Source organism: Rousettus aegyptiacus, unplaced genomic scaffold (assembly GCF_014176215.1).
Source record: "Rousettus aegyptiacus isolate mRouAeg1 unplaced genomic scaffold, mRouAeg1.p scaffold_m13_p_16, whole genome shotgun sequence".
NCBI classification, from domain to species: domain Eukaryota; kingdom Metazoa; phylum Chordata; class Mammalia; order Chiroptera; family Pteropodidae; genus Rousettus; species Rousettus aegyptiacus.
In genome coordinates, this window is record NW_023416291.1 from 5,500,165 (window position 1) to 5,526,083 (window position 25,919).

Here is a 25,919-nt window from a genome sequence, read left to right on the forward strand (position 1 = left end):
TCTATAAATTGAAATTGTATTGTCAGACTCTGACAGTACATTTTAATTTTAAACTTTTGTTCACTGGCAACAACTAGAATGAGTATTATTGAATTAATGTGAAAGTAAGAGTAAGAATAGGAGACTGTAATAACTATTTTAGTTGAGTAATCTTTTTAAAAGATACAGAGATTGATTTTCTCACATTTAAAAGAGGAAGAATAATTTTTAGGTTTTACAATTCTCTATATATAGTGTTTTTATTGATAGACTAGAAAGGAGACAATATAAATATTTAAAGTGGTAGATATAAATTATTAATGATGGTATTAGTTTGCTAGGGTTTCTGTAACAGAATAGCACAGACTTGGGTGGCTTAAACAATAGAAATTTGCCTCACAGTTCTGGAGGCTAGAAGTTCAAAAACAAGGTGTCAGGATTGCTTCTTTCTGAAGGTTTTGAGGGAAGGATCCATTCCAGGCCTCTCCTTCATTTGTAGAGGACCATCTTCATGTTCACATGATCTTCTCTCTGAATATAAATCTGTCTCTAATTAAGGATACCGGTTATTGGGTTAGAGCCCACGCTGATGACCTCTATAAAGACCCTGTCTCCAAATAAGTTCACCTTCCAAAGTATTGGACAGTAGGGACAATGTATAAACTTGGAGAGTACACAATTCAACCCGCAAGACAGATCAATCTGATCTTTACTATTCAGTTTTTCTGCCTAGTGTTCTCTCTCTCTTGTGATATCATTATATTTGATTATTTTTTTAAAAAATAAAGCATTAGGTTTTTTAAAGTGAATAATTAATGTGACTTCTGGAAGTATTAATGAGATAACATCAATTTTTCTATAGGAAAACTCCAGAAAAATTTTAAAATGCTTTATTTATGAATTACCAAGATTATGATTTGTAAAGCTTGAAGCAAAAAGGGGTTAACAACTATTCGGTTTTCATACTCAAAAATTGAATTATGTTCTTTTGGTTTTAGAATAATAATATTTTAAAATATAATTGAAGATTACATTGCCTTGAAGCAGATTGTCTTAGTTAAAATGCCAAATCTCCTTTTTCCTAGCATCAGCGATCTTGGGCAGATTGCTTAACCTTTCTCAGTCTTAATATAGGGTTTCTTAAGGTATAAAAAGGTGATCTGGGGAAAATGCATATCCCACACTAATTAATCAATGTGTAATAATAATTTTATAATTATTTGCCGGCATCAGAAAGATGATAGTCAAATTATTAAATTAATTAATCGAATGACTTAATCTGAGGCTCATGTACCGATCACAGCTCTTTTTTCCTTAAGGGAGCTTCACTATCCAGAACATTTTTCCACAGTCTGATGGTGACAGTTCCAAAGTAAAGGTTAAAGTTCGCATTAACATCCATGGAATCTTCAGTGTGGCTAGTGCATCAGTAATTGAGAAGCAAAATATAGAAGGGGATCACAGTGATGCACCTATGGAAACAGAAACTTCATTTAAGAGTGAAAGCAAAGATGATGTGGTATGTAGAAATCAGGTTTCTCTGATAAATATATAGCATCTTAATCATAACCGATATTTTAATAGCTGAAAATGTTAATCTTTGAGATTTTGCTCTGAAGTTCTGCTGTAAGAGTCAGTTTAAATTTTTTAAATAAAAGTGTCAAAGAATAATTCTGTTTTAAATGGTGTACATCTTTCACATAGTAATGGTTTTCAGAGGCTGTGCCTTTTTCATAGCATTATCTGGAATGTGTACATATGTGCATTTGGATTCATCTTTCCTAAATCCTCTTTAATTCCATTAAAACTATGTATTATGGCTAGCTTTTTCAGCTTATAAATAAAGCCAATCAATTTGGTAAATTTTGAACTGTACATACACTTATTTTTAGATTGAAAGCACGTGCTTAATAAAGGGTTTTTCAGGGCTTAGGGGATGCAGTGGCAGTTGAGCAGAAGAATATGCTGTACATTCAATACACTAAAATACATATTTTTAACTATTTATTTCTTTACGAAGAAGTTTACAACTCTATTCTTGATGTTCTATAGATGAAGGACTCTTAGGAGAATATGAATCGTATTCCATTACAAAAAGTTTTTATCTTTTTGCGAATAATATTTGTTATTCTTAATATTTTTTGTTAGATTTTTGTCCAATCATAACTGGAGATGCCTAGATTTTTTAAAATATATTTGTGCATTTTAAGAATGGATCTTGGTGTCAAATGAGTACAAACTTATTGGGGGGATCACCTTTTAAGTTATATCAATGTCTGATCACTGTGTTGTGCACCTGAAACTAATATAATAATATACATGTTAACTTAAAAAAATTTTCTTTTGATAAATTTCAAGACAATCTCTTCCTTGTGAAGGTTGTCTTTTTTGGGTTTTTGTTAATGTGTACCATAAAATCTCCAGATTTGATCAGAATTATACCACTACTCTTTAAAGTATTTCATTTAAGTATCATGGCATTTCCTTTCATTCTTCCCATGTATTATTTTGCTATTATATCCATCCTTCAGTTGAGAAGGAAATGTCCTAATATGTTACGAAGATACAGTCAACTTTTCAAAAGTTAACACAAAAAAAATAGGTGAAAAGTTAATTAATTGTAGTTGACAATAACTTAGTGGCAGACATATACACTTAATCCATTATGATTGACTTTTACTAAAATTGAGACCACTCTGTATGCCTTCTAGTATGAATTTTTTAGGACCATTTTTTTCTTCACTTTTTCTTAAAATTTCTACTGAGACTTTCAGTTTTCTCTATGTCATGCTAGTGAATCCTGGACACTAAAAACAAGAATAGTATGGTACCCATTTTCTGTCACCCTAGTTATTTCTAATTTGCTGCTGCTTGTTAATGTATCTGAAATTGGGATGGGTCTTGGAAATGATCAGATTTTGTACTCACCGTTGCCAGTGGCAATAATAATGGCATAGTTCTTATCACCTGTACCATGTGAACTTAGCTGTTATTCCTCATGATATAAGTAGGCAGTTGCAACCCCTTGACATTTCAGTCACCAAATTCAAGGAAGAAACACAAGTTCTCATCCAAAAACAATCTAGTGATTGCTGCTGGTGTGATAAAGAAAACACCTTCATAAAACATGTAGAATAGGTGTCATTTTACTTAACCATTATTTGTAATTATTCTTATTTGAAAAATAAGCTTCTTTTTTACTGTGTTCACACAGTTCAAAACAGGTCTGAAGTCTAAGATGCTGTTTATTTAAAAAAAAAGAAAAAGAAAGGAAGAAAAAGACTGCAAATACTACCAATTACATATTTTCTTTCTAGGATAAAATGCAGGTTGACCAAGAAGAAGGTCATCAAAAATGTCATGCTGAACACACCCCAGAAGAGGAAATTGATCATACAGGAACCAAAACAAAGGTTTATTTTACTATTTACATGGTTATGTCTTTTTGAGATTGATAATTTGAGTTAATATATGTACTTTATAGTGCATACTTTTAATACACTTGATTTTTTAATCCTATTAGTTTGGAAATGCATAGAAGACGTGTAACCAGAAGAAATACATTTCAAAGATTTATATTATAGAGGATTTTTTAAAGAATAAACTCTGACAGTACTATAAGTAAAATTAACTTTTTGGTAGAAAAAATGTGTTTTTTGGTAACTTCTCATTGAAAATCATATTATCTCAGAGAAAACAGAAAACAAAATAAGCCAAATGAAAAAACTTAAATTAGCAATAACCCTGCATCTCGGAGTTAACTACTGTAAGCATTTGGCTGCATAATATAAAAAATTTTTCTTTGAGCAAAAACAAATATTTTTGAAGGTAAAGATTTAAAAGATAAATAGTTCTATGATTAAGTCATTATTTTACCAAAACAATCGTTACCACTAAAAGAAGTGAGAGACGACCCTGCCCCAGTCACCCAGATAAATGTGACTATAGCTCCAAACTATCAGATTTTTCTAACCTAAAGAGAATTTAATCTATGTTGATTAGCTGTATAGATTTTTTTCAAAGGTTATAAGGATTCAGTTTTAAATCCTGGGTTCTTAAGTAATTTACAACCTGAAACCTATTTTTCTAAATTTTTAATCTACCCAATATTTTTTGCTTTTAATTGTTTAACAACTTTATTAAGACATACTTTATGTATCATGCAAATCGCCTATTTAAATGTACAGTTCAGTGGAGTTTTTATTCTCATAGTTTTGCATTCATTATCACAATCAATTTTATGTTTTCATCACCCCCCAAAAAGCCATCTATCCATTAGCAGGAACTCCCTATTTTTCCCCAACTCTCTCCCTGCCAGCTCCACGCAACCACTAATTTTTCTGTCTCTCTAGATTTGCCTAATCTGGACGTTTCATATAAACACTCATACAATATATGGTCATTTGTGCCTGGCTTCTTTCATTAATGTTTTCAAGGTTCATCCAGGTTGTAGGATGCATCGGTACTTCATTCCTTTTAATGGCTGAAGAATATTGCATTGTATGGATGCACACCACATTTTTACCTACTCATCAGTTAGTGGACATTTAGATTGTTTTCACTCATTCGACTATTATGAATAGTGTTATTATGAATGATCATGTACAAGTTTTTGCATAGACATGCATTTGCATTTTTCTTGGGCATGTACCTAGGACTGAAATTGCTGGGTCATGGTCATATGGTATCTCAGTGTTTAATATTTTGAGGAACAGCCCATCTCTTTTTCTAAAATGGTTGCAATATTTTAGTCTTGCCAGCAATGTATAAGGGTTCCAGTTTCTCTACATCTTCACCAACTCTTATTATTTTCCATTTTTTCAATTATAGCCATCCTATGGGTATGAAGTGGCATCTCATTGTGGTTTTAATTTGCATTTCCAGCCCATTATTTTTTATGTAGAAAGATTAAGTATACAGAGTATAAAATATCAAAAATTTTAGTAGCATTTTTAAATGAAGTATGGGCAATGGTAATAGTTTTGTTTGATTTTACTTTTTTTATTTCATCCGAAATTACTTTCTTAAATCTATTTTTAAGCTAGTCTTAGAAATTTACAGTATTATTTTTCTCTTGCATTTGTTTTGCAGTCAGCTCCCTCAGACAAACAAGACCGATTAAACCAAAGCATTAAAAAAGGGAAAGTCAAGAGTATTGAGCTACCTATCCAGAGCAGCTTGTGTAGACAATTGGGCCAAGATCTTCTCAACAGCTACATTGAAAATGAGGTATGTAAATTTGATTTGAGGTCAAAATTGGTGGTGGTGTATTCTCAGATTTTTGTAGAAGCAGATGATTATTCCCCAGATTTGGGGAACTAGTCTATAACTCCTAAGGAATTATGAAACAGGTCATATAACTACTTTATTTTAGATGAAATATGGAGCTGTATTGATATCATGTACAGTGTAGTTTTCATCTTAGTTACATGAAAACATGGAATGTCTCCACTATATAGACCATTCCAAAAATAATGATTCTTACCCCCTTTTATTCTGTCTTTACCAGTAACACTCAGCAGACATCATATGAGGATTAGCAGCTCTCCTTTTCTAATGTGTTGTCTTTGAAGATTGACTCTCTTCAAAATGCTTTCTGATTTACATTTCATAATACTTTTTTAAAAATCTGTTGTCATTCTTGAAATTTTCTTTGCATGTCTAAATGTTTAATTTTAGTTCTTGAAAAAAAAGAGTTTTGTTTCTTTACTAGTCGTCATGTAAGAAGTAATTTATTTTTATTTTTAAAATAGACATTTAAATGGTAGTTCGTAATTTCTACAGGCTTGGCTGGCTTGAAAGGTCAGTTTTGTTTGAAGTGCCCTAATATTCTCCCATCTGATGCATATTAGTCTAGGAATTTCTTCACGAGATTTTGCTTTACAGTGCTTGCTTTTTGTACCTACCTATACCACTATCATTGATTATTAAAGGCTGCATTTTATGTGAAGCAGCCATTCCTGGAGACCCTGAATAATTCAGAAATTGTATGTTTTTAGACTAATTTTCCCAAAGGAATGAATTGTGGGGAAGTGCACCTATGGCACATTTTGGGTATAAAATATTTCTTAACTTTTTAAGTGTCTCACTATTTTAAATTCACAAATGTCAGTGCATTGCAGTCTTGTGCTTAAAATACTTTAAAAATTTGGTTCTTTATTACAGTTCTCATATTTCTTTGCTTTCGATTACAACAATAATAATATTTGCTAACATCTTTAAACACTTTGATATCTTCAAAACAACTCTACAACGTATAGGTACTGCAGGAGATCTATATTTTACAGATAAGAAACAGGAACAGGTAGACTAAATCGCCCAAGGTCAGAGAGTAACCTTTAATTTGGATCCAGGTAGTCTGTCTCCAAAGCTTAAGATTACAACCACGATATGATATTCCCTCCCAGGGCTAATATTTTTTCAGCATCAGTTATGCGCCAAACACTGCACTAAATATTTTACGTGAATTATGTTAACTTTAATAATACCTCTGTGAACTAGACAAAAGTGTGCTCTCTATTTTAGGATAAGAAAACTGAGCCTGAGAGGGTAGGTGACTCTTCTGAGACCTCAGAGCTAGTAATGGGTAGCTAGGATTTGAACCCAAGTGTGCACAATGACAGTAGTCTGCGTGGGTTTTTAAAAATAGTTTTGTTGAGATACAATTCACATACCATACAATCCACCCATTTAAAATGAGCAATTCAGTGGATTTTGGTATAATACATTATCGAAGTTTTTTAATTGTGGCAAAATATATATAACAAATTTTGTATTTTGACCATTTTTAAGTGTATTCACTGTATTAGTTACATTCATAGTGTTGTGCAACCATCACCCCATCTCCAAAACGTTTTATCACCTAAAACAAAGTCTGTAACCATTAAGTTATAATTCACCATTCTTCCCTTGCCCCAACTTCTACCAAACGCTAATCCACTCTCTGTCTTTATGAATTTACCTATTTTAGATAGCTTGTAAATGCAATCATGTATTTGTCTGTTTGTGTCTAATTTATTGTACTTAGCAAAATGCTTTCAGGGTTTATCCGTGTTGTATATCTGAACTTATTCCTTTATATAATAGAATAATATTACATTGTGTATATGTACATTTTATTTATCCATTCTTCTGTTAATGGACAATTGAGTCGTTTCCACCTTTTGGCTATTATGCATAATGCTGCAGTGAACATTCGCATATAGATATCAGTTTTGAGTTCTTGCTTTCATTCCCTTTGGTTGTACACCTAGTGGTGAAATTATTGGCTCAAACTATAATTTTCTGTTTAGCTTTCTGAGGAACCACCAAACTGTTTTCTGTCTGTCACAGCTACAGCATTTTACATTCCCAGCAGCAGTGTTACAAAGGTTTTGTATTCTCCTAGTAGGTACAAGTGGTATTTCATTGTGGTTTGGGTTTGTATTTTCCTAATTCCCTAATATTCTTAATGGCAGCTAATCTGAAACTTTTTGAATAGGGGAAGATGATAATGCAAGATAAGTTAGAGAAAGAAAGAAATGATGCTAAGAATGCTGTTGAAGAATATGTATATGATTTTAGAGACAAGCTGGGAACTCTCTATGAAAAATTCATCACTCAAGAAGTAAGTCTAAATTTTATATTTTTTTATTAGACCTTTTGTAAATAAATGTATTAACTGTGTTATTGTCAGTCTTCTTGAGCTTATTTAGGAATGGTTCTTGGTTATTTTTCCAGAATGTAGAAGTTAGTGAAGGGCACGTTTATGAATAAAAAGTCAGAAAGATATGAAATTTAATATTTTATAGTTTAAAACATTGTGTTCTTTCTTGATGACTTTTATTTCTAGAGAAACATTTTTAATCAGTTTCTCTTTAACATATATCTAGGACTTGAGTAAACTGTCTGCAATATTGGAAGACACAGAAAATTGGCTTTATGAAGAAGGAGAGGACCAACCTAAACAAATTTATGTGGATAAGCTTCAAGAGCTAAAGGTAAAATTTTAAAAAGTTCATGTTAGTGTTAAATCGAACATTAAGTTTTCCTAAAAATTATGGACGAAGAGCTCAGTGTACTTTTAAAATAAATATGTAAGAAGTTACTCAGGCAGATAGATATGTGAAATAAGAAATGTTCTCATTTTAAAAGCATTTTCGTAGGTGAGTAGTGCTACACAATTGAAATCAAATAATGTATAATCAATAATTTTTGTCTGTCATGCTACTCAGATATAAATATTTAGAAGATGACCAGAGTGTATTACTTTAACAAGCTGTATATTTCTGAGCTGCCATTAGAAGTCATTTGTCAACCTGACCCCTTCTTATCCATCAGAGGGGTCACCCTTCCGCTTCTCTCCCCCTTCACTGTTCTGACTTTGAGAAGTTATACACTGTCCTTTTGTATTTTCACATTGCAACTGATGGAGACATCCTGCCAGTGAAGAACTTCAAAAATAGCACCCCTGCTCATGAATGAATAAAGAGACATGGCCACCAGGTCCCCTTTTTCTAGGTCAATGCTATGATTTAAAGAAAAAAAAACAAAACAAAACACTATTACTCCTTTCCTCCTGCTTGCTCCCCAACTCTCCCCAACCCTGAAAAGGAAAAGTTTGATTAGAAGTTCGGATTAGAAAGATGACAGGAAATTTTAGTCTTTCATTCTTATGGATCATAGCAGTGCTTTAATGTGCACATGAATTACCTGGGGTTCTCAGTGAAATACAGATTATGATTCAGTATATCAAAGTGGTCTCATGATTCTACAGTTCAAACAAGCTTTCTAGAAATTCTGATTCCGCTGTCCCTGAATCATTCTTTGAGTAGCAAGGGAATAATACGTAGGTGCTAAGTGATGACATTAATAATTTCTAGAGTATGGGAAAGGGGAGATCCCAAAGAGGTTACTTAAAACCAAAATAAGTTAATATCTTGCAATAATTACTTTGATGCTGATAAACTGCTTCCAAAGGGAATAATTAGAAAATGTAAGCTTATGATAGGAATACTGAGTTTATCATATTTTATCTTCTTGGTGTTTTACTCCCCATCTCCCTAAGAGAATTATATATTTGGGGACATAGGAACTTCCAGGCAGCTAAAGCTAGTAGAAATGACTGGAAAAGCCTAGAAGTGCCCAAAATGGATTATTTTGTCTCAAGTTTATAAGTAACCATGAAAATGAATGTTACAGAAGTTTTCATATACTTTACTATTTTTTTGAGATGGCTTTTAGAAATTAAAAATGCAGTATTTTCTCCCCTTTCAAAAACATCTACAATAAAAAACATGACGTGTATAGACTAAACGTAATATGTTATCCTGGAACAGAAAAAAGTGAAGTCCAAATTAAGTCTGGGATTCGGCTCATAGTAATGCACCGGGGTCAGTTCCTTCACTGACAAATGTACCACAGTGCTGTGGCATTAACAAGGGAAAAGCAATGAGAGCTGCTTGTCTCTCTGTTAATTTCGTTGTAACTTCTGAAAATCTAAAATTATTCTAAAGTAAGCTGATTTTTATTTAAATATGTAAAGAATTTGAAAGAAAATATTCATTCTTCTAATGCATCTCCCTTCTCAGAGTTATAGAGGCTGTTTTAACATTTAGAAATTCCCCATTCCAGACACCTAGGGTAAGGGGTCAAAGTTTTTATTTTTAAAACACTACACTCATAATACAGTACACATTTCAATCTAATGAATAAACTTACTATACATAATATTCAGTATCTTCTGTTAAGTTTTATTCTGTTAATAACTTTTTCTTTAAAAAAAAAATAAAATTCTTGTGTTAACAGAAATATGGCCAGCCTATTCAGGTCAGATATATGGAACATGAAGAGAGACCAAAAGCTTTAAACGACTTGGGAAAAAAGATCCAACTTGTCATGAAAGTGATAGAAGCATACAGAAACAAGGTATTGGATTGGTAAAGCCAGCTTGTGATGGCAGCATGTGTGTAGTACATGGCGGGCACAGGGTAGATCTAAAAGTTCTCAGCTGCTAAGCTACAGTAGTTGTTGCTACCAAGTTGCAGAGACATTATGTGCCAAACTTGATACTTATTTTTTTATTGGAGAATTATTAGTAAAGGGTACTAATGCATTTAAAATACAGTACAAGTATGGCTTTAGTATTTTTAAGCTCCCTAAAACCACATTTTAAATTAATCTGGTGATCAAATCTATTGTTTTCTTCTTAGGGATTTCATTATTTTCACTAAAAAGAGGTTTTCTTGGGCCTTTTTCATTACAGGCCTCTTTGAGACTGGACTCTGCTAGCATTTATTTTGTCCTTTGGCCTTTTTTTTTTTTTTTAATTTGGTTTCTCTTTGTCATTTTCTAGTCCATTAGTCATTTGTAATCCCCTATACCCATTATTATTTTATATACGTACACAAATCTGTGTTACTACTTTTGACCTTACCACTGATTTTAAGCCTCACATATTTATTTTGAGGCTTAAATAATATAAATAAAATATAAATAATATCTCCATTGGCTAAAATCACAAGATCTGACAAATAATCTCATCATTTTCCCCTCTAAACTGGAGGTTAGCTGACTTTTTCTTTAAGTGAACAAATAATAAATGTTAGGGTTTTTAGGCCTTATCTCTATACAACTATTCAACTGCATTGTAGTGCAAAAGCAACCATAATATGTATGTAAATGAGCGAGCATAGCTATGTTCTAAAGTGACTTTATTAAAAAACACAGGTGGCAGGTTGGATTTGGCCTGCATGACGTTTGTCACTTTAAACATTTACTGTAATTCTCCACTTTTTATCAGCGCCATTAAATTAAACTTAAATTGCAGTTAAAACTGCATCAGTGGGCAGGAGAGGCTAGTACCAGAAAGATTTGAGCAGAGTATATAATAATAGCTTATGCTGATCAAGCAGTTAGTGCTATTTTAAGACTTTCACATGGATTGTTTCACTTTATTCTCGCAAGAATATGCAAGAAAACTGCAGTGCTAAAGCAACTTGTCAAGAGTTACACAGGTAGTAAATAGTGAGGTCAAGATTAAAACCTAAGCACTCCAAAGTTAACATAAGAATTCTTAACTATAGTGTTTTTTACTACACCATGTGGAAAGTGGTTACTTATTTTAGAAAAAGATTTGTGAATTTTATAAAATAAGATTGCAATCCAGGCATCCTAGAACAATCCAGGTATTGATTGCAAATGGGCTTGCCAATGCCAGTGTCCAGATTGTCCATACAAATCGAGTATAAGGCTGATGGAAAGGTAAGAAGGAACAAGTGAACGGATGAAAACAAGAAGACTATTTCAAATTTGGCATTGGAGATGCCCATGCAATTAGTATGCCACAATGTTCCCAGGCTTTAGCAGTCTTCTTGAATATCCAGGTCTAAGAGACTGTCCAAAACAAGGTGAGATTGTGTTGAAGTATTTTGAGTTTTTATTGTGCACCAGGCTCCTTTCAAGATGCTAGAACTACAGCATCAAACAAAACATGGAACATGTTTCTAATATGTTTCACTGGGGAAAGGTAAATAATAAATACGTTCCTGTAAAGTCTGACAGTGATAAAGGGCATGGAAAAAGTAAGGGACTGCCAGAGGTGGAGATTCGTCAGAAAGGCAGACTAATTAGATGACATGTATGTAAGGGGAGAACTGAAAGAGGTTAGGGCTCAAGAAGAAAAGTTCTAGTAAAACCGAATAGCAGTTCCACTGTTTTAAGCCACACTGGCTTCCTTGCTGTTCCTCAACACATTCTCCCTGGAGGTTTTGGAACTATTGTTCTGAGAATAGACATTCATTGGAAGCTTTTGAGCATAAAAGTAATGTGATTTGATTTATTTTTTAAAGGCTCTGGAAGCAGAAAGAATAGTGAAGGCATTATTAAAATAATATAAGAAAGAAATGATGAGATGTTTAAACCCAGATTGGGGGGGTGTGCGGGGGAGAAGTGGTTGGATTTTTGATACATATTTTTGAGGCAAAGCAAATAAGATTTGCTGATACATTTTAAGTTAATATAAGAAAGAGGAGTTCAAATGACTCCAAGGATTTTGGTCAGAAGGATGAAATTGCCATTTTCTGAGATAGAGAAAACTGGGGGGTGGTAATTGAGTGTTTGAAACATAGGCAGTCATCTCAAACTTTACACATAGAAACTCACGTTGTAAGCTGGATATAGAGTTGGGATTTCAGGGAAGAGGTTTGAGGCTAGACACTTTTTTAGAGCATGTAGATGGAGGGATGAATGGGGAATAACTGAAGAAGTGATCCATGAAGTTGGGAGAAATTCAAGAAAATGTGGGGACACAGGAACTGAGTCAAAGGTGATGGATGCATAATTTGTAACCACATAAGCAGAAAGCAGGGTTGAGTAGCTGACGAAACTTTATGGTTTTGAAAAATGGCATCACCATCTTCTCATTTCTTTGGCTCTGGAGTATTGTTTCATTCTCTTTTCCTTTATTTTCCTTGTCCAATCTATAATCAGGAGATTTTTTTTTTTCACGTTACATTGCCATTTCTTTCTGGTTGTGTGGTTAACAATCTAAACCATGGCTTCTTAGATTGTCTTCTGTATGTGGCAGCTGCATTTCTCTCTTTTAGATGATTTTAATATGTAATTCTCTTTATCAACTTACCATATTGTTTTGTTGTATATTCAGAATTTTCTGCCTAGTTTGCTATATGCTCGCTTCCCTTATTTCTCTTTGCTTTCCAACAAATTCAATTCTGTGTAGCTTTTTTTTTGGCTAAGTACCTGTCCCTTGAATATTCACCACTAGTCATTCTTTTCTAAACTTGACTACTTCAGAAAACCTTTCCTTTTAAGCACTCACATTAATTTTTTTCCTTTCTCCAAGTCTTTTCAGTTCTATGTAATTTGTATGTGGCTTCTTCGTGTGGGTATATGTGAGGTATATATTCGATAAGAATCTAAATCATTTAAGTAGAACTTATTAGATTGTTACTGAAAAATCTGTTACATTAAGTTTTTTTTTTTTTAATTATTTTTAAATAGGATGAAAGATATGATCATTTGGATCCTGCGGAAATGGAAAAAGTTGAAAAGTATATCAGTGAAGCCATGAGTTGGTTGAACAGTAAGATGAATGCACAGAACAAACTAAGTCTCACTCAAGATCCTGTGGTGAAAGTTTCAGAAATAGTTACAAAGTCAAAGGTAAGAAACCATAAAATTTTCCTTTTAATTGGTTCAAGCACCAAAATTTTTTAGTGGGAGCCATACTTTGAGAAATAATCAACTTGCAAAAGAACTTAGGAAAAACAAATTTAGGGCTATTTTTTTTTTTTAATTAAAAAAAATAAGATTCTAGGTGGGGCATCTCTGTTGGTTGATTTAGTCAACATACACTTGGCTGTTTTGTAAATTTTAAGTGTAATGCAGAATGAAAGAAAGCAATGTGACAACTTTTGACTGTCAAATGTTAGACTTTTCTAGATTGAGAAAGACTACCAAGTCTAAAGTCTACTTTGCAAAACTTGGCAGTATGAGTCTTTGATGTAATTACATGGTAAAATCTTATTTCTGAGCTAAACTTTCCAGTCTAAAAAACACTACCAATGAAAATATCAAACATCAGAGAAAACATGAAAAACACGGGGACAGACTTTTTAATAAAGGTCAGCATCTAAGTAGAAAAATGAGTAAAAATATTGGAAAGTAGTTGACAAAAGAAATACATGTTCAATAAAAATATGAAAAGGTGTTCATCCTCCTCACTAATCTACAAAATGCAAATCTCTCCTTTTACCCATCTGATTTGGTTGTATATTTGTTTGCATTTATAACCTTTCCCCTAGTTGTCAAGGATGGGAAGAAATTTGTTACAACTTTTCTGAGACGTGTCAGAATATATAGAGAAATTTAAAGGGATTAGACTCTCCAATTCAGAAATCACATTTCTAGGAATACATCCTAAATTGATCCTTGTGCAGGTATAAGGAGATTAAATAATTGTTTTCAACTGCAAAAAATTAGAAACAACCTAAATACCTATAAGTAAGCAGCTAAATGAATAAACTGATACGTCAATACAATACACTGTAGCCATTAAATATATTTAGATATAGATATATCTGTTTAAAGATGTGTACAACGTATTGAGTGAAAAAGGAGCATCACAGAATCTAAAGCTCTCTCACTATAAATTGCCATGCACATTGATTTATATACATATATAGATATGCCTGGACATACATGTAGAAGGATCTTTACCAAAGTGTTAATATCTGTAGGAGATGGAATTTCAGGTGATTTTTAAAAATATAGTTCAGTATGGTTTTCGGTATTTAGGTATTTAGCCTTTTTAAAATAGAAAACAGGTATTTTTTAAATCAAATAGAGCACTAAAAGTATTTTCCTTTTGAGTTTTACAAAACTGTAATAATGAGCTGATTTCAAAAAGTTAGTATGTATATATAATTTCACTTATTAAAATTGTTTTCATATAAATGTTGAGAAATCTCAATTAACTAAATAGGTGTTGACATAATGCACATAACAGCATTAGCCATACTTTAAAGGAATGAATTAAAAATTATTCTCAATACTAATTCAAAAAAATATATGCATCCCTGTGTTCATTGAAGCATTATTTACAATAGGCAAGATACCTAAGCAGCCTAGGAGTCCATTGATAGATGAATGGATAAATAAGATGTGGTGTATATACCCAGTGGAATACTCCTCAGCCATAAAAAAAAAGAATGCAAATTGCTGTTTGTGACACTGATGGACTTAGAAGGTATTATGCTAAGTGAGATAAGCCAGAGAAAGACAAATACCATATGATTTCAATAGTGTGGAATATGAAACAAATGAACAAATAAGACAGAACAGAAACAAACTCATAGATGCAGAGAACAACAAACTGATGGCTGCCAGAGGGGAAGGGAGTACAGGGATGGATGCAAAAGGTGAAGGGGAATAAGAGGTCCAAACTTCCAGTTATAAAACAAGTTATGGGGATGTAATGTACAGCATAGAGAAAATAGTGATATAATAACTTTGTATGGTGACAGATGGTTAACAGACTTATTGTGGTGATCACATCGTAAGGTATATAAATATCAGATCAATACGATGTACACCTGAAACTAATATGATATTGTATGTCAACTATAATTGAGTAAAAAATGAATTTTAAAAACTTTTAAAATTAAAAATTATTCCTGCCTAAGTAAACTATATTTTAAATTATGAAGAACCAGTTTTTAGGACGATTAGATACAAAAAGCTTGTTAATGATTGAATAGTTAACTGTTGCCACTTACATCCACTAGCCTAGAAGGTAAATCATTGAGGTACTTGAAGAAACAGTTGGTTATCTAACTGAGCCAACATAAATCCAGGGATGTGGAATTACATGGAAATTTATAAAGTTAAGGTAGAATTTAACTGTACTACTTTTAATATAAGCAATTTTCTTTGTGTCTTTAGGAACTGGATAATTTCTGTAACCCCATCATTTACAAACCAAAACCTAAAGTAGAGGTTGCAGAAGACCCAGCAAAAGCTAATAGTGAACACAATGGGCCAATGGATGGACAGAGTGGGACTGAAACTAAACCGGATACAACAAAAGACAGCTCACTGCACACTAAATCTTCTGGGGAGATGGAAGTGGACTAAGTCATAATTTTATCTTCATGAAATTCAAACAGTGCAAGTAACCACGGGGTCCATTCTTCTTTTACATCTGGTACACACAACAGATGTTCAGTTGTTCTTAACCACTTTTTGTCATTTGTTTTTTGGAGTAGTTTTGAAAAGTGTTTTATATTGAGTACACCTCTGTTCATTTCCATCGCTGCTTATGTGAAGCTTTAGCTGAATATAGATTTACAAGCCAGTTTAAGCTTTCCTAATATATTTTATATCAAACGTGCAAGATTGATACATAGTTGGCAACAACTTACCTTATTTAAAGCTTCTAAGTTGATAAACTTCAGCTCTTTATTCAGGAAAGGATACTGTATCGCACTATTGTTGCAGAAGCATAGATTTAACTGCATTATTTTGAAAAACAAATATTGATATCGGTGTGGTTTAAGGCCACTGAGGCACTAACCTTTTTCTAGTGATTGTATTGTTCTAATTTAAATATTAAAGCCAATAAGAAGTTCCTCCACAGATTAGTCTATCTCATTGGTATGCCATGAGAACTCCAAAACTTTGTTGTTATCACAAATGAACCAAATCACACTTTGAAAGGGAAAACACACAATTTTACGTTAAGGTGACACCAGCATTTTTCTTTTTATTAGTAATGTGGATTTATGTTTTCTCAGAGTAATTCAGTGTCATTTTCACTTGAAACTTCTGATCTACTTCTCCTGAAGACCTGCTGCTACAAAAGTAATGGCAGCCTTACGAAAGCAAAGCATTTTTGATGAAAATACCTTCATGTTAAGTGAAAAATGCTGTTGACCTACTCCGACATGCATCTGTGATGTTGATAGCTTTGTTTCAGTTTTAGCTGTTTTAGTTTTCTTATTTCATTCTGTTAATATCTTAGCACAGAGTAGGGAAAAATGGCATAATGTGTTGCATTATATACATTTATCACTGAAGTACTTAATGTTCAGATATAAGCACTATTAGATAAGCAGTAATACTTGAAAAGAAGCACTTATACCATAAGTCTTAGGAAATAATGCTTGTACTAAACTATGTTACATATCAACAGGCAAAAGGCAAAATATAGAATGTTACATAGTATTAATATGGTATGATGTGATTAAATTATAGTTCTTGCTGTTACATTACCTGTTCAGACCTTGGCTCCAGTTTTGGTGCTTCTTAGAAAAATTATATGGGACAAGGGACTGTGAAATTAAGATATTTTTAAGGACTTAATCTGTACTTCATCACCAGACTTGTTCATATTGTTCAGTTTTGTCTACAGGCTTTCACTATGAGAGCAGACTGAAATGATTTTTAAACCTCTAAGAAGCATAGACAGTTCATGGGCTCTTATGTTTTAATGCCGATCAACTAGATTGACCTAGTTTTGAAATTCTGAGAGACTCACTTTTTCCCAAAGCTAGATCTTTATATTGAGAATTAATATTGACTTTTCTTAAATATTAAAAATTGAGAGTTTAATATCTTTAGGGATAGTCATTATTTCTCACAACTAGTTCTCTAAGAGAGATTCCGTTTCTACAATGTAGTCTGCACTGAAAGGAGAGTATGGAAGAGTGCATTTTGAGGGGATTTTATCCATCCTTTATGAGAGAGATATCTCTTGTTTGCATTTAAAAAATCATATAGCCCCAATATATTTTTAATGTCTTCTAATTGTTAAACTGTCCTTGTTTTAATACTGTTAAAATGAAATAAGTATACCTGTTAGTAATAATTGATAAAGAATACTTTTTTTAAAGCATATATCAGTTACTTTTCTTTGTATGTTGAATATATAGGTTCATTTCAGGAAGACATCAAAGCTATGAAAGGGAATACATATCAGTACAAATAGGGAATTAGTTTATGGCTTTTTCTTGAGTAAACAAGAACACCTGCACATACTTTGTTAGGAGCTATACCTCAAAAACTTTTGGGAGTAAATGTGGGAACCACCCTTTCTTTATCTGAATTTTCTAGTATATTCTGACATTTTCCATTCCTTCTCTTAAATTGGTTTATGTAGTTCTGTGTTTTGGTCAGATATATAACATTCCAATTCACTTCTATAACACTTAAGCTAAACACATGCAAAAATTAACATATATACTTTTTCTACACATTTATTCAAATGATACTTTCAAAAGCCCTTTAACCTTATAATGTAGTTATTTATTGAATACATTAATAAAAGACAGTGTTCTCCTTAATACAGTTTTGGGTAGAAGTATGGTTTAGTTCATTTTAACCTGCACTGAAATATGCAGTGCTAGAGAAAGATATTTTCAAAATAAATCAATATTTTAGAAGTTATTTTAAAATATAGCAAAAGAGAATGTTTTCCTATAGTAAGAAAATAAGAACTAAGTATGTAGAAAATATATAGGATACTTAATAAATACTAGTACACTTTCTCTGTGGAAAAGTATAAATTTACTTGGTTTGGGAAACCACCTCCTGATAGTCAATTATACTGTGATTATAAAAACAAGAAGTGCTAAATAATATGACAAAATAAAATTGGTAATGTTTTAATTCTTTAGTGGCATACAGAATTCTTAAGTTTTAAAACAACTAGAAGCAGCACACCAAAAGAATGAGGCTACTGGAATAACAGATAATCGGCTTTAAAAGGGTAATTAGACTTTTATTATGAAGGAATAAAGATTTCTTAGACATTTTCGGGGTCAATTTTTATTATGTTTATGATTATTTTCTAGATAGAAGGCTTTATTTAAAGTGAGTTTCAGGGCTCAGTTATCAATATACAATATAATAAAATGGTAACGTTAAACAATTTTGTCAAAATTAGCACATCTTTAACTATTTTGAAAAACTATTCAAACAGACATTTGAATATAGTGATCAAATTAGCTGACTTCAATTTGACTCCAAATAGATATAAATATTCTGTTGTCATAAATATGAATTGTAATAGCCTATAAACATTCCCATTAAAATTTTCTGTTTTAATAAATGGTCTTTGGGAGTCTACACCAATTAAAACTTTAGCATTAATTTTACATGTCAGATTTAGAAGTGATTCTTAAAAGCCTAGAAAAATAGAGCTTCATCTCTTTCACCTTTTAGATTTTACAACAAAAAAATTCAATTCTAAAGTAAATGTTATTTTGTGTAACCAGTTTGAAGTGGAATTTAATTTTGTGACGTTTAATTCTGTGAAGCTTAATGATGCATATCTAATTTACTCACCTATTAATATTTAAAATCTGATGGCACTGATTAAAATAGCCACTGATGACTTTTAAAATGACATAGTTAGGGATGCTTATTATAAAGTCGGCTTCAAATATTTTATTATCCTTACTATAATATTTTATAGTCATCAGTGATTCAGCAAACTAAATCTTTAAAGCACTCAATTTCAGATATATAGAGTTTTTGATCACAAAAGAAAAACAGGTTTAAAATTAACTTTAAAAAATTTTTTTTATTGGTCAGTGTCAAATTTAATCCAAAATATCATTTTAAATAAAATAATTCTCAAGAAGCACATAATCTTTTAAAAAGTAACAGAAAATTAATGCATCTCAAAGACTAAGACTTTGAACCAAAACAAACAAAAAAGAAACTTGAACTAACTTACTATCACATCTCTAATTTAAAATGCACTAAAATTTTTTTAACTAAATTCACGGGCAAGTGTTTCATACAATAAAAGGGCACCTGGAATTTTGAGAATGTTAACAAACTGAAACTGCTTTGAAGATAAAACCTAAGTGTCTGTGGCAGTGGTCAGTATCTATAGGTGGTAATGGCTCTTTCATCTTCTAGCTCCCTAAAGGATACCTCTAGCATATTGTTAGAGTATGTATTAAAAGAAAAAGCACATCTGTTAAAATACATTATTACATGACTTGGAGCTTTCAAGTCAGAAAAAAACGAATACTTTAATCATGAACATTTGATTCATTCAGTCTGTCAAATAGGTCAAAATCCTCAACAACAGAAATTAATAGTATGATCTTTGTTTTGGAATTTTTAACTTACTGTCATGTTCTGGGTCACAGTATGATTAAAAGGAAAATATACCAATACCTGAAAATGGCCCATCCTATAAAAAGACAAGTGAAATTCAACATGTCTCAGATAGTTTAATTGTATTATACTATATTAGCTATAAATGGAAATGGTCATCTTTCCTGTTATCTTTAATTTATCCTCCTATTCATTTCTAGATTCTTAAATAATCATATTTTTCTCATTTATTTTCCTATTTATTTTGGATTATTCTTTATCCTTTATTTCATGCTATCGTATCACTTTGATAGCTATTTTTATGACCTTTGTCTCCTTAATACCAAATCTTACTGTTAAGGATTTTTTTTTAATTTATCGTTGAAAAGCCATGTTATAAATTTCCATATATAATATCTCTAATATTTAATAGTTGCTTGGTCAAGTAGATTTTTCATATATGACCTTAGAATATGTCTAAGCAGCTCTGGACCAAAGAGGTTGATTTTGTGAGTACTGAGTTTTAAGTAGCCATTGTCCCTAATTTTTAATCCAACTATCAATGTGACAAAATAACAAGAGTCAAATTCAAAATGGTTGTTAAAGATTAGACACCTTCAGTTGTTTGCTGCTTTCTGATTACATACTTACATACATGGGTTGTGTATCTTTTTTTTTTTTTTTTTAAGAATGTCCCTAAATTTTTTTGCTTCCAAGATTTTGAGCTAAAATAAAATGTTTTTGAAATACTATGGACCCACCAAGAATGTAGATGTTAAAATGAAACTAGAGGTGAAAATCTAGGTAATGGAAGCTTTAAAGTGTTGTGTTTTTTACCCTGAAGTAAACTTGTGTGGCTTAGTATCTTAGAAGGAGACTCACGTTAAAAGTAGTTACCTTGTAATTTGGTAGGATCAAGCCATTATTGTTTGATACTATAGCTTATAGAAGCAATATTTTAATGAAGTTACCAAATTGTTTAGTACTAACAATATGGCATCCAAGTCATTTTTTTCTTTTCTCCAACCATCATTAAAATAATTTATGTACATTGTAACTGACTCTGGTCATTAGTATAAAATAACTTAGGGCAGTTTAGTTCCTACCAGCTAGTAATTTTTTTTTAAAGAATACTACATTTCTTAATTTCCCAGTTTGTTTTCAGTACAGAGTGAGTGACCAGTGCAATGCAGAAAATCCTAAGTGTGATATGTCTATAAAAATAATTATCTGAGTTTTACATAGGATAGACCCTAGCTTCAATGAGCGGACATTAGAACGATTTGTGATGTTAGGTTGGTAACATTCTAGGAATATATATGTGTGTGTATATATATACATGTATGTATATGTGTATATATATCTCTCTATATCTATTTGGCATACAATTTTGGTTCACAAACATACCCATAAAAATGCTTACATATGTCAGTATCAAAGTATATAAAACATTTTCTATGTATGTAAATTGGCATCTTCATACTGGTGAACAAACATGGCAATTGATAATAAATGCAGTTCATTTTGGATGGCAGTGCACCTTGTCAAGAAGTCATGTAATTATAATAAATATGTATCTACTTACTCCTTTAACTATGATTTTTGCACATTGGAGGTTTAATTTTCACATATTGAACTTCACTGACTTGATGGTGGTTTGTGGACAAGTCATCAGAGTCATTTACAGAAATTTGCTTGGCAATGATTTTTTTTTTTTTTTTTACAGCTGCAGCACCTGATCTTCCTGGGTGGTCTCCCATCCAAGTACTAGCCAGGCCTGACCCTTAGCTTCCGAGATCAGACAAGATCAGGCGTATTCAGGGTGGCATGGCTGTAGACCAATGATGGTTTTTAATTGAGTAAATTGGCAATTTTTCAAACCCCCTGATGCTGCTGATTTGAAAACTAAAATACAGTTGACTTTTGAACAACATGAGAGTTTGGAGCACTGGCTCCCCTACCCTCCAACCCCATGCATTTAAAAATCTGCATAAACATAATTAGAGTGGTCCTTCAGTACCCATGGGTGATTGGTTCCATGACACCTTGCAGATACCAAAATCCAAAGATGCTCAAGTCCGTTATTTAAAAGTGTACAACAGTGCATACATTCAGCTCTCTGCATCAGAGGATTCCCAACTACAGATCAAAAATACTGTTTTGAAACACATTTAGTTGAATCTGAGGATGTGAAACCTGGGGATATGGAGGATCAACTCTATACATTTATTAAAAAAAAAAGTGTTGTTCAAGCGTAACTGGAGCAGCTTGCTAATTTTGGAAATATAATCAGAGGAATAACAGCTTGATGTTGGATGACACCTAGGGATAAATGAATTTGAAGACTAGATATTTTCAGTAGGCAAAGGAGAGCTCCCTTCTCCAAAGTCTCATAACAGTTCTTTTGACAAAAATATGTCCAATAGCTTAGCATATTGGGATAAGAAAATGATTGAGTTTCCCCTGGTCTAGGTTAGAGCTTTTGTGCTTATCTTCTAGGCGTTGAATAACTTGTGAGAATTCGAAAGATGATGGATCCTCCATCCAGAAAAATGTTTACATCCCCATGTACTTTTAAACTTTCCAATGAAATGCAGTTAAATACTTCTGAAGTCTAGAACAAATGGCAGTCCATTCCTATTCATCTTATCCTGAATTTGGGAGAAATGGAGAGGATTTTGTGGATTTTTTTAAAACCTCACTCTCTAATAATTAAATAATAAAGAAATGATAACCTTCCAGAGGTGAGGGAGGAATGTTTGTTGATTGTAAGTACCCCCTAATACTTTATACTCAGAAATCCCTCCTTTTAAAAGGTTAAAAAAAAAGTTCAAGATGGTTCACAAAGCCTGGAAATGCCAGAAGGCAAGTTGAAACGTTTGTGTCGAGCAACACTGCCACACCATTACATCTGGTCTGTTTAACCTCCCTGTGGTGACAAAGCAGTATAAACTTGAAAAGATTTGTATAATGGTTTTAGAGATAGCAAAGATCAAGTTAAAGGTTAATAAATAGGAAATTATTTTTAGTAAAGAAAGTGAACCCTGTTGACAAAGGAAAGAACAAACAAATCACACAAAAGAAGAGAAATACAAATATCAGTAGTTAAATTTAAGTACCATAAACTTGCCAGCATGAAAACTATATGGTGTCTACAAGAAGACCCTTGTTAGACATAATGATGTAACAGTTTAAATTGATAGGAAAAATATGCCAGTAAAATGCCAATCAAAAAGAAGTTGTGAAACTTAATCAGATAATATCAATTTTAAGGTAAAAAAGTAATAAAGGGAATGTTGGGATAAAATGGGAGCTTTAATAATGATAAAATGGAGCAATTCACCAGGAGTATAACAATTCTGAAACAACAGCTTCTAAATATATAAAGCTATTGACAACTTTAAAGAGAGGTTTAGGTCCACAATAATGGTGATAACTGATACTAAGTAGTAAGTATATAATAAAAGTATTGAATGTAACTTTAAGAGCTGCTCTAATAGACTTAAACTGTCACTCAATTATGAGGTAAAACTTTTTAAAGTACACATGGAATATTTATAAAAACTGATATATCATAAACCACAAAGCAAATATAAATAAATACTAAAGACCATTTATACAGATTTTCAGACAACAGTATAATAAGATTACATGTCACCTATAAAGATTACATGTCACCTATAAAGATAGCACAAAAGAAATTCCTTATGCTCATTTGCTCTAATTGAAAATTTTCTAGTATAGTGTCAGGTGGGTACTAGATTTATTGGGGTGATCACTCCCTAAGTTATATGAAGGTCTAATCACTATGTTGTACACCTAAAACTAATATTATATTGTATGTCAAGTGTTAACTGAAAAAAAAAAATTTAAATAAAATTAACTTCCAGAAATGTCAAAATCATATTAAAAACCATACTATTTTTCTCATTGCAGTACATAAGAATGCACATAAGTGCTCAGCAATCTTTAAATAAGTGAAAGCTGAACATAGGACTTTGTAACATGCCAATGAAGCTCTATTTTAGAAGTTTATATATTTTAATGCATATACTTAAAATGAAGATTAAAGATTTAATGACCTAATCATCCCAGCAACAGTAAAAAAATAATTTTTATTTATCAACAAAACCAAAACCCCATTTGAAATTTATTTTTTTAAAAAAGACATGCTTCTAGCAAAATTGATAAAAAAAATATACATATAAGCAGTAAAGAAATTGATTTTGAGTCAAAAATCTATCCATATAAACCATACCAACCCCAGATAGTTTTACACACATATTCCAGGAATGACTAACTCCTTTTTAACCTCAATGTTGCAAAAATAAGGATGATAACACTTCTTAACTTCTCTTAGGAAGCCGGTTTCATATATACTCTTGATACCATACCTGAAAAATGTTATGAGGAACATAATTACTTTTCTAAACTCTGTAACAAATATGACAAATAACAATTTCTAAATACTAACAAACTGAATTCATGAATATATTAAAAATAGACTATCAAATTAGTTTTATGCCAATGATATAGGAGTGATTTATTGTTAGAAAATTTCTTTCCCCACATTAACAGATTAAGAAAAAAAATACAGATGCCAAAAAAATGATTTGACTGTTCATTTACGATTTTTAAAAATAATGTTTAAACTATTCCTTAGTCCAAGCCACCGCCATCTTTCACCTACATTATTGTAATAGTGTACTAACTGGTCTCCCTGACATCTGCTCCCCACACAGAACTCAAATTGATCCTTTTGCAAGTTGAACAGATCATATGTCACTTTTCTGATTAGAACACTCCATGGATCTCCAGAATTCTCAAAGTGAAACCCAAAGTCCTTAACATGGTCAGCAACGTGTTACATGACCTTTACCATGAACTCTTTTGTCTAATGTTTTACTATATTCCCCCTTGATCACAAAACTCCAACACAATAGCCAAAATGAACAATCTGAATAGGTCTGTATCAAAGAAATTGAATCCATGAGTTACCTTCCAAAGCAGTACCAGGACTGGATGAGTTCACCGATGAATTCGATAAACATTTAAAAAATTATACTACTTGTCTACGATTTCCTTCAGAAGACAGAGGGAATACTCCTCATTTTGTCAGGTCAGCATTATTTTAATACCAACACCAGACAAAGACATTATAAGAAAACTGCAACCCAATCTCTCTCATGAACATAGATGCAAAAATACTTAACAAAATATTAGCAAATCAAACAATATATAAAAAGAATTATACCAACTAGAGTTTATACCAACTATGGCCAACTAGAGTTTTATCCCAGGTATGCAAGTATTTTGGGTCCCTGGGCTCAATTTCCAGTGTGGGTGTGTATGTGGTGGTGTAGGGGTGTATATTTCTTAGAAATCACAGTGTCAAAGTCCACTCCCTGGTCTTCAAACACAGATCCCTTAGAGAAAACCATATAAGTCAAAAGATACTGGCACATTACTAGAATCTCATTCAGTCTTTAATAAACTATCCAGTCCAACTTATGAAAATGTCTCCGAGGGTGAGGCCACTAAGGTTGCAGGCTTCCACTTGATCTTGTTAGGTTCCCAAAGCAGGAGTGGTCTCAGTAATACATGTTTTCACCCTTAGCTGAAAATTCAGCTAAGAAATACCACTTCTGGCTCTGAGCCTCTTTCTTGATGTTGATGTATTACTGGATTTTCTTCTTTCTATAACCCACTTATTCATTTCCTTGCCTTCAGCTACTATTCCCCTTCTCTCCAAACTTGTCCACCTTTGGACAAGGTCTGGCCACTGTGCTGGTCTGCAGTGCGGTCAGCAATACTAATCTAGCAAGTTCTCCCCCTCACTCCATTCCTCTTCACATAGGATAAAGTTACACAGATGCGGAACCAGTGGGCTATATGACCATTAGGCATACCTGATACTAATGGAATAAACGATAAATACTTTCCGCCCCCAAAAAAACCCATAAATGATAACTAAATTATAAAGGCTTCGGAAAAGTCAATAGCAAAAGCAAGTCTAATTGGAAGACTGGATTCTGGAATCAACTGTTCAAGCATGGTAACACTTAACCTTTAAGGAATGATTTCAGAAATGAAGGGGGGAAATTGACTTTTCTCTGAACGTTTTTTTTTTAAGGCCTGTAGGTAGACAAATTTTAGTAAACTTGATATATCCATTAATGGAGAGAGAAAAAGTTTGATTTAGAAACGAAAGATCTGAGTTTGTGAAGTCGTTCTCAGTTTGCTTTATATCCTTACTGAGCATCACACTTTTCTCACCCACAAAAAGTGGATCGGCCCGCCCTGAGGGAGGTCTCTACTGATAAATACATATC

General features: G+C 32.4%; 1 protein-coding gene across 1 annotated transcript in view; it reads left to right on the forward strand.

Annotated features, from left to right (window-relative positions):
• The window catches only part of HSPA4L (heat shock protein family A (Hsp70) member 4 like), a 44,256-nt gene extending 23,076 nt beyond the window's left edge, over positions 1–21,180 (forward strand). Inside the window, exons 12-19 of the mRNA XM_016148099.2 lie at positions 1,299–1,498; positions 3,297–3,392; positions 5,071–5,208; positions 7,460–7,585; positions 7,851–7,958; positions 9,766–9,885; positions 12,979–13,140; positions 15,421–21,180. Coding sequence (XP_016003585.2) covers positions 1,299–1,498; positions 3,297–3,392; positions 5,071–5,208; positions 7,460–7,585; positions 7,851–7,958; positions 9,766–9,885; positions 12,979–13,140; positions 15,421–15,612 — 1,142 coding nt within the window. The 3' untranslated portion in view covers positions 15,613–21,180. The remainder of the gene's footprint in view (positions 1–1,298; positions 1,499–3,296; positions 3,393–5,070; positions 5,209–7,459; positions 7,586–7,850; positions 7,959–9,765; positions 9,886–12,978; positions 13,141–15,420) is intronic.
• Positions 21,181–25,919: the final 4,739 nt, after the last annotated feature.